Genomic DNA, 9,191 nt, shown 5'->3' on the forward strand with positions numbered 1-9,191 from the left:
ATCCTGGATCGGGATCACCAGGAAGTTACCCTGGATCGGGATCACCAGGAAGTTACCCTGGATCTGGATCACCAGGAAATTATCCTGGATCGGGAACACCTGGAAATTATCCTGGATCGGGTATACCAGGAAGCGGCGGTCCTGGCGGAGCTCCACTGCAAGATGGAAATAGCGGTAGACCTTATCCTACGGGAAGCAATCCTCAAGGCGTCATTCCATTAGAATGTAAGAAGGGTCTGTTTGGTTGTGGAGCACCCGGCAGCGGGAGCTACGCAGGTGATAAACATCCAGGAGGAGGCTTTGGCGGGTTCGGTGGAAATGTTGGAGCCGGTACCGGGAATCCGGGAGGTGCTAGCAATGTTCCTAGTGGACCTGGAAATCCCGTATCCGGCGCAGGTCATCCAGGATTAGGAGGGAACAATTTAGCGGCATCCGTTAGCGGTGCCCAGGCGAGAGCTTATGCTGGAGCTTTCAGCTCCGCTCAAGCTTCCAGCTCCAGTTTTGCTGGCTCCTTTTCCGGCGCCTCAGGTTCGTAGTTTGTAAAAATGTGAAAAAAATCTGAAGGCACAATGCTCTTTCAATACGAAACGTCACGTTTTAAAAGCAAAAAATAATTGATCCTACGATATGTTTAAAAACACGGAATTATATAATTCAGCATATAATATTTTGCAATTGTCTGAAAATTAAAAAAATTTTATCGTAGACATTGTTGCAAACATTAGGTCTCGAAGTATTTTAACGATATGAACAGTAATTTATTTATATTGAAATTAAGGCCATGATCTGGAAATGAACAGGCAAACCGGACGTCTATTCAAAATTGGATAACTAGTGTTGCGTTAACAAGCCGCACGTTCATTAAGATTAGAACGAGGGAGTTGTATGCCGACTGTAAATCAAGCCAACGATGCGTTCATAATTCCACGGCGTTTATATCCCCCCGATGTCAAGTAGATCATACCAATGGAAGATTTCTCACGGCTAATATCACATCTCCACAAGACATTGTAGCGGCACTTTTTGAAACGGGACGAATATATGCGAGATAAGAGCGTAATCTCCCTCTCACAGTGGGAAAAAAAATAGGCTTCAAGGTCAGGCCGCGTTTGCATTACGAGAGATTGGAAATAAGCGTGTGATTGATGCGTTCCTTCGTACAATGATGCATAAATCAAAGATAGCAGCGTCTTAATTAATAGTAAGCGCCGGTTCCAGGTATCCATTTCCGTTCTTTGACTACGAAAGTTGTTATACACACACAGCACACACTCGCATCAGTATAATTAATTTATCATATCAGTAATATCTAGCAACGATACGTGTCTATTATTATCAGATAATATAGCAAATGTCGTCAGCCTGTTGCAATTTGACTCTTTAAAAAGGTCTGTGTGATATTTAAAATGTTTCTAAACAAAAGTTGAATTTAATGTACTTTATGTTACGACGAGCATCTCTTCAAGGATAAAGTACTGTTGATTTCAACAGTTATAAATGCGAAATAATAAAGGAGTAAGAGCCTAATTAAAATTATTTAGATGTTAACATCTTGGCTTTTACTCCTTTATTACTTCGTATTTGTTTTCACAATAGAGCCTTGTGAATTTTATTAATTGTTATTAACAGTTATTCTTATAAAAGTTTGGAGTTGTATTTGAAGTAACATGACTTAATAGCTCTTTAACATACTAGCACAAATAAAATAAAGACAACCATTTTATATGAAAATCTAATAAACAGTTTCGTGCTCGTAGGACCCGCCAATAATTTTGGGGGAAATTTGTCTCCTGATGCAGCGCAAAATCAAGGCGGACCTAATTCCTGGGCTTCCAGCGGTGCCTCTGCCTTTGCCAGTGGTAGTGCCGGAAGTAAGTTTCCGACAAGATTATTCTTTTAAACATATTCAATGAAATGTATTCATATGTATATTCAGATGCAATTACTTAACAGAAAATTGCTAGAAAGAATATTAAAAATAATATCAACATATTATCTCATTGCAGGCTGGTCAGGAAATCGGCCTACCAACGTAAAGGGTTAACCATTTCAATCAGAAGACGAATATTAAACTGCAATAAGTGCAAACGACGACGTCATTCCGAAATATAATATACATTTGACGTTCGCTTAATCATTAAAATACTTAACGTCTCTCGTGTAAAGCTTTATGTATAAAAAGATTTTATATTTACTTGACGTATCATTTATTTATCGCAATCGGCACAATGATAAGTAGATAAAATTTTCCATTTATACGCGCATTTTAGTTAATCGAGAAAGAAAATTGACTTCTTTGAATAATGATTTACGTCACAAACACTAATTATCTGTTATATGATCGATAATTGGTCGTAATGTGATATTCCATGATAACTTTTTAAGCTAGTCTATTGAAACAAAAATAGCTTTTATTATCTGCGCCGTATCGTTTGTTAGAAAGATATATTTAATAAATAATTAAGTCCTTAAAGAAATATTAATAAGGAATCTAATTTTCCTTAGCATATAAGCAGCAATATTCGAGCTTAATATTCCAAGGGAATTGAAGTATCAACGTATCAAACATCTCAGTGTGTGTTAACGAGCGAGCTATTATCCTTAATATTCTTACAACGCAGAAGTAATTACGGCCCGCTGAGAAATGTATAAAAGGATGTTTTAGTTGCATAGGTTCAGTTGTTGTTCTTCCGGGTCTACGCCGTGTGTTACTCGAGAATCCAGCATTTTGCGATCATCATGAATATCATCATATTATTTTCAGTCCTAATAACGTTATTAATTCAACTATGTAGCGCACAATACGGTAAGTCACACTTGTCCGCATGATGAAAATGCTCGATTAGAATATGGCAAATTGAAATAATTGCAATACCACGATAAAATTTTGTTATTAATATTCAATATAGAAAATTTTTTAATTACGATCGCTGCCGATGTTACCCATATTATACCATATTGGTATTTATTCGTTCTCCTATTTGACATAATTCATTGAAATGTTGATAAAATTTACACCCTGGGAGCCAACGTTTAATTTTTTATGGCTATTTTATGAAAGTAATTTTTTAGCTAATAAAATATTATTTTTACCGCTAAAACTCACGTCGCGTTTGTTTTTATTTTTCTCACGTTTGACGTAAATTGAAAATGTCTAACGCAGAATTTCCACAATTTTTAGATGAAGTTAATAACGAAATTGTTTCTAACTCAAGTATTATGTTATTTGTATTGTTTGCGAACTAACGATTGCCAATTTAAGTCTTCTAACATTAGACTGCAATTTATTGGCTATTAATCGTATCATGTACATGGAATATTTTTAACAAATTTTGAATTTATATACAATTTAGGTTCTGGAGGCATGCGTGGCATGGGTGGCATGGGTGGGGGATGGATGCGAGGCGGAGGAAGGCGGAATTATGGGGATTACAATGGTGGAGGTAGATACGATATGGGCCGAGGATATAATACGGGACGAGGATACGGATCAATGTATTGAAATCCAGAAAAGTCAACGAATGACGATAAACTGGAACTGTCATAAGGCTCCTGTGTATTCCCTCACTATCTTCGTATTGAATTGTATTATATCGTATTGAATTATAATATATCGAAACAGAAAGGGGAAGAGACTATGTAAAAAATTTTTCCTTGCACTACACTTATTATTATATCTATAATATTTTATCCTAATAGGAACGAAAAAGCGCATTAAAGACAGAGGATAAATTGAATGTGTAAAATTTTTTCGCACTCCACTATTCATACTTGATAGCTTGATATAAATTGACGAATATTTGATATTGAAAAAAAGTTCACGATCTCTCGCTTTTGACGCCACAATTTAATAGATAAAACAACTATCTTAATTAAACGCACAGTATCATAACAAAAGTAGCTTAAAATGTTGTACATGTATTGCATTCACAATTTTTATTTTACTTTTTAAAGAAAGTTATATATTTTTTTATCAGCTTTTGTCAAGTTTCTACTGTTTGTCAAAAAACTTGTTTACTTACTGAATATTGTAAATTACAGTTAGCCTGCGAGGCAATCGCACAAATGTTGCGTAACAGTCTCAGTATTAGTAACACAGTAAATTTTAATTTCACGTTATTGTTTCAGGTGTCTTCAAAGAGATATTCTCAACTCTACTCGAGAAAATACGGAATTTAAACAAACGATATGTAATCTACATCTGATATTTTTTGTGTTATTTTATCAATCTAGCGACGTAATAATAATTGGTTCTTTACTTACATTTGTTAAAGTTATTACGCTATAATGATTTCAATTACGAACCAATAGTTTATTATTATTATATATATTTCCCCCTTTTCAGGTTAAAAAGACTGTAAAAAGCTTTCGAAAAAGATCCAATATCTTTGTAACATTTATATGAAAATTTTTTTCCGTTGAGGATTCTCAGTTTTCATCTGCACAATTATTTCTTTCTTTTAAATTGTCTTTTATTTCTTGAGCCAATGTAATAATTTGTAGATATACTGCTTTGACGATATTAATTCTCAGCGTATCAAGTGCAATGCATGGATTAATATTTTAGCGATTTTGCTCGTTTGTCTTTTAGGTAGGAGTATTAAGTGACTTGGCAATTTACTTAGAAATTAATTTATTATTTGTCCATACACAGGAAAAAATACGACTTTATCAGACCTATTGGCATATAAAACAGATATAGGTGTAATCATGGAAATATGCTATACAACTACAAACATACGGTGCTCAATGTAAAGAAACAGAAAGCCGTAATAGACTAGATCCGTGTAGTTAGGATATGTGATTTGAGGACAGGTGACTATTCAATGCTGTTTTATGGGCGAATTTTTTCATACAAATAAGACATTCGTGAGTTTTTTCGTTAACGTGCACCAACAAGTGCTTTTTCAACGCCGCTTTGTCTTTAAATATTTTCTGACAAGTACTACATTCAAATGGTCTCTCACCAGCGTGTACCAGGATGTGGCTGTTCAACGTGGTCTTCTGCGTGAAAGCTTTGTGACACACGTAACATTCGTATGGTCTGTCACCGGTGTGACTTAACATGTGTTTCCTCAACGACGACTTCTCCTTAAACGTCTTCTCGCAGATGTGACACGCGTGTCGCTTATCGCCCGTGTGTATGGTCAAGTGCGAGTTGAGTCGCGTCTTCTCCCTGAACGCCATATCGCACATACTGCACGCGAACGGTTTCTCACCGGTGTGTATCAGAGTGTGCCGATTCAGATCTGATTTTCTGGTGAAGATCTTGTCGCACACCTTGCAATCGTACTGGCCGCCGGTGTGCAACAACATGTGACTGTTTAAATCCGATTTCCTTGCGCATGCCTTGTGACAGATGTGACACTCGTGCGGCTTCTCGCCCGTGTGGACCAGCATGTGAGAATTGAGCTTGGCCTTCTCCCGGAAAGTCATCAAGCACTCTTTACACTCGTACGGCCTCTCGCCGGTGTGGACCATCGTATGCCTGATCAGCTCTGACTTTCTCTTGTACGTTTTCTCGCAAATGTTACACGCGTGCGGCTTGTCGCCGCTGTGCGCCAGCATGTGATTGTTGAGCGCAGTTTTCTGGGCGAACGCTCTGTGACACAGCGAACACTTGAAATGCTTGTTCCCCGCGTGGAGCGGCAGGTGCATGTTCAGCTTCGCCTTCTCCTTGAACGCCTCGAAGCAGATGGTACATTTATAGGGCTTGTCCGGATTCGTATGATTGGCCATGTGTCGATTCAAATTCATCTTCTCCTTAAACGTCATGTGACACACGTCGCACTCGAACGGCGGCCTGTCCTCCATCTGCATTATCTGCTCGTTCATACCGGCTCGCTTCATGAAGGCCTGCTGCAACGCGTCGCAATCGTACGGTTTATCCAGCACGTGCAATTGCATGTGGCTTCTCAGGCTCCACTTGTAAGCGAATCTTTTCTGACAGATGTTGCACTCCAACGGGCTCATTCCAACGTGAGTCAACATGTGGGCGTGCAGGCTGGAGTTGTCGGTAAAGCTCTGCTGGCAAACCTCGCACTGATTTCCACTGCAGTGCGTCCTTAGGTGCGTCACCATGGAATCATTGTTCAGAAACCATTTCTTGCAGATTGAGCACTGGATCTTGTAGAACTTGGGCTGCTGCCCGTTTTGACAGAATCCATGATGCTTCTCAGACTCTTGCGCTTGTATAAAGTTGGCGTTATTCAAGCATCGCTGCATAACACCATCCTCCTTGTCGCATAAATTAGTATTCGCTATTTGCGACCAGTTCTGGTGACTCGTCGACTCTCCCTCCAGCTCCAACTTCACCTGCAAGAATTCACCAAGCTCTCAGAGGTGACGCGGCGACGTGAAAGCGAGCTGCGCTCCTGCTACGCGGAGGCTGGGCCGCTCGACACGCGGCCTTCCGCTAATCGCCGTCCACTCACCATTTCACCAGCGAAGTCCACCTCATTGTTTTCGATAGGCAAGAACAGAGTGCCCTTCTCGAAAGTGCCTGAGCAAATATCCTCCATGTAGTCGGGATCAAATCTGTCGCCTGGTTCCTCCTTAAGCACGACGCTCACAATGTTCTCATCCTTAAAGTAAGCGTTACGTTAGACTCTGGACAGCGCCAGCGGTACGCCGCTTATACCTGCTGCCGTTTCATACAAAAAGTTTACCATAACCTGACTGTCTATGGCTAATGCATCCATCGGTTCATCTTTCACCTTAAAACCTTCCATTTGCTACACTTCATTCTGAAAGTGAAATTAATTTATTCGCATACCAATCCATAATGCGATCCAACACACAGTGTCTAAAGAAAGAAAGAAATGTAAACAAATAAAATACAAAAAAAAACCAAACAAATCTAGGTAGAGAGACAAGGAAAAAGCTTTGTACGCGATGGGTGCAGCCAGAAGTTACATTGGAAAAAAAAAAACCCCCCTCCGTCCGTCCATAACCTCTCGGGACGCGGCCGCCGTTCGCGGGGGCCCGTGCGCGCCGCGGGCCCTCGCCCGCCCCGCGTCGACCGCGGGACCTGTTGCCGCGTCCCGGGAGGGCCGGTCGGATAGGCGCGAGTCTCGATACTCACAGCATAGGTTACATGGCCCTTCCATGGAGTAGAAAAATATAGGTTGCGCGCGCGGGGCCGCCGGACGACGCTCCTTGAACCTGTTCCGCGGCGCCGCTGGGGGAGAATCGCACCGCCGACCTCGGAGCAGTCGATTCGCCGCGGGCGCGGGGCCGTTCTCTCCCTCCGGATTCCGCTCCGTTAACACACACCGGGATTACCGTGCGCGAGCCGCTCGCCGTGGACGCAGGGGACGCGCGAGCGCGACGACGGGCTCCGTGTCTCTCTCTCGGCCGACGAGGGAATCGACGAGGTGGGTGATGCGCTACGCGTCGGCTGGCGTAGATAACGTAACGTTGCACAAAACGCACGCGCGCGCGCGCGCGCATATCCACACGCGCACGTACACGCCGCGCACACACGCGCGCGCACCTGCGCGCGCGCGCGCACGTATCGTAACGTAGGAATCACCGATGCCTCCTCCTATGCACGAATTTGCGCGCGTGTCGACTTGCGCTTGTACGCTTTTCCATGCACGCGCGCGCGGAAAGTGCATGCGTGTTCTACCCGCGCCTAAATTTCTGCGGGGAGGCGTCAGTGTATTCCTGGCGTGCACACGATCGCGCGCACGTACGCGCGGGCGTACGTGACGCGCGGCGGTCACCCACACGGGCGCGCGCGCGTGCGCGCGCACGCACGCCGCGCGCGTATTGCATCCGCGAGGCGCTGCGCACGTTTTGGTGTCGGTGCGTGGCGCGCGTCTGACAATTGGACAAAGTTGGACGAATGTGTCCGCGCGGGGCAGGTGCTTTCTCGGCGCGCGATACTCTTGCTCGCGCGGGACGAGTCGACGGGTCCAGTTGACGTTTCTGCGTCGGATAAGAAGGAGCACTTTTTCACGCGACGGAGCGAGAGAGAGAGAGAGAGAGCGAGAGAGCGCACGTGCGCGGGAAGAAACCGAACCGGGTAAGCGCAAATATTGAGAAGAACGAGCGGAAGGAGTCGGCGTCCCTGCTCGAGAGATTAAACAAACAAGGCCCGGTTTCACCAACGTCGCTTAACTTTAAGCTTGGTTTAATTGGTTCTTCGTCTCTTTCCAACTGTTACTTTAGAAGGAGACAAACGCGAATCAAACGGAGGTTAAAGTTTAAGCGACGTTTGGTGAAACCGGGCCCGAGAGTCTTATTCGTTTGTTCTATCTATCGTTTTAAACAGGGATGAGTAAGTGTGTGGTTTTATAAATTAAAAATGGATAATTTATACGTGTAAATTAATGAATTACTTATACGTATATATATTGTGCAGGCCAAAATAAGTTGACAATACTATCATGACGTTTTCTTGTCCTTGAGATGATTCATGATGTAATCAGAGATCTCTATACGATGTATCAGATGGACTAGCGTGAGTAAGCACGTTACAGTTGGAATGAATCACGCAAAATTTGTGGCAATGATCGGTAATGAGAATAATCCAGAAACTCGTGATCCAAGGAGAGGAAAAAGCGAGGGGGGGGGGGGGAACCGCTGACCAAAATCTTGTACACCAATGCCCGCTAATGCCCAGTGGACATTACTTTATCTTATTGTCTTATTTTATCTTTATAATGCTCCAGCAAGAGGAGAATGCTTAAACTAATGCCCAAAAATGCCTAGTAATGTCTAGTAATGCTCAGTAATGCCGCAAATCTGTACACCACAATGCCCTCAGCGGTTTCCCCCTCGGGAACCCTCGGGAAAAAGACAAGATACACAACTATCCTCACCTAATGCTTCACAACGATTACATTTTATGTATATACAGGGTGAGTCTTTCCATATCCGACAAAATTTTTGAGAAGGTAGAACGGATCGACATGAACGAAAAAGTCCTGTACCATTTTGCAATTTTCGTAATAGTTAACGAGTAATTAATTATTAAAAGTCGTTGTCTTAGGCCGGCCTACCGCCCAATTCGAGCGCGTGGCAAGATGTGACCGCCCGGCGATCGATATTGCTATGCGCACATCTCGCCACGCGCTCGAATTGGGCGGTAGGCCAGCCTAAGACAACGATTTTTAATAATTAATTACTCGTTAACTATTACGAAAATTGCAAAATGATACAGGACTTTTCCGTTCATCTCGATC

The 9,191-nt window shown here is 42.7% G+C and overlaps 3 protein-coding genes across 11 annotated transcripts in view; 2 read left to right on the forward strand and 1 right to left on the reverse strand.

Annotated features, from left to right (window-relative positions):
• LOC105562036 (spidroin-2-like) overlaps positions 1–2,194 on the forward strand; it is a 9,937-nt gene extending 7,743 nt beyond the window's left edge. For 2 of the 4 annotated variants that reach the window (XM_012012533.1, XM_012012535.1), the window contains 3 exons: positions 76–528; positions 1,758–1,871; positions 2,007–2,194. In XM_012012533.1, the coding sequence (XP_011867923.1) occupies positions 76–528; positions 1,758–1,871; positions 2,007–2,044 (605 nt within the window). In that variant the 3' untranslated portion in view covers positions 2,045–2,194. Of the gene's footprint in view, positions 529–1,757; positions 1,872–2,006 lie in introns of all 4 variants that reach the window. The other 2 variants (XM_012012532.1, XM_012012534.1) reach the window with 2 other exon arrangements.
• Positions 2,195–4,616: 2,422 nt separating this feature from the next.
• LOC105562035 (zinc finger protein OZF-like) lies at positions 4,617–7,165 on the reverse strand. 2 transcript variants are annotated; one of them, XM_012012530.1, is made up of 4 exons: positions 7,085–7,165; positions 6,669–6,746; positions 6,435–6,584; positions 4,617–6,315 (listed from the first exon to the last, which is right to left on the reverse strand). In XM_012012530.1, exons 2-4 carry the CDS (start codon positions 6,729–6,731, stop codon positions 4,792–4,794), a joined length of 1,737 nt encoding a protein of 578 aa, XP_011867920.1. In that variant the 5' UTR covers positions 6,732–6,746; positions 7,085–7,165; the 3' UTR covers positions 4,617–4,791. The 2 variants fall into 2 exon arrangements, with proteins under 2 accessions (XP_011867920.1, XP_011867921.1); XM_012012531.1 differs by lacking the exon at positions 6,669–6,746 and having other exon boundaries at positions 7,085–7,153.
• A 141-nt stretch (positions 7,166–7,306) lies between these two features.
• LOC105562034 (chymotrypsin-2-like) overlaps positions 7,307–9,191 on the forward strand; it is a 5,922-nt gene continuing 4,037 nt past the window's right edge. Inside the window, exons 1-2 of one of the 5 annotated variants that reach the window (XM_012012526.1) lie at positions 7,854–8,029; positions 8,369–8,479. The gene's annotated coding sequence lies outside the window, so the exon portion shown is untranslated. Of the gene's footprint in view, positions 7,377–7,853; positions 8,030–8,065; positions 8,285–8,368; positions 8,480–9,191 lie in introns of those variants that run through there. The other 4 variants (XM_012012524.1, XM_012012525.1, XM_012012528.1 and 1 more) reach the window with 4 other exon arrangements.

The sequence above is a fragment of the Vollenhovia emeryi genome, unplaced genomic scaffold, assembly GCF_000949405.1.
Source record: "Vollenhovia emeryi isolate VEMERY1.0 unplaced genomic scaffold, V.emery_V1.0 DF939197.1, whole genome shotgun sequence".
NCBI lineage: Eukaryota > Metazoa > Arthropoda > Insecta > Hymenoptera > Formicidae > Vollenhovia > Vollenhovia emeryi.

What these genes read in the sequence shown, in the direction of transcription:
- LOC105562035 (XM_012012530.1), bottom strand. Translation starts at nt 6,731, where the DNA reads ATGGAAGGTTTTAAGGTGAAAGATGAACCGATGGATGCATTAGCCATA. An exon ending in CCATAGACAGTCAGGTTATG is followed by an intron (nt 6,585 to 6,668) that starts GTAAACTTTTTG and finishes GCTTACTTTAAG; the next exon opens with GATGAGAACATTGTGAGCGT. An exon ending in TGGACTTCGCTGGTGAAATG is followed by an intron (nt 6,316 to 6,434) that starts GTGAGTGGACGG and finishes GAATTCTTGCAG; the next exon opens with GTGAAGTTGGAGCTGGAGGG.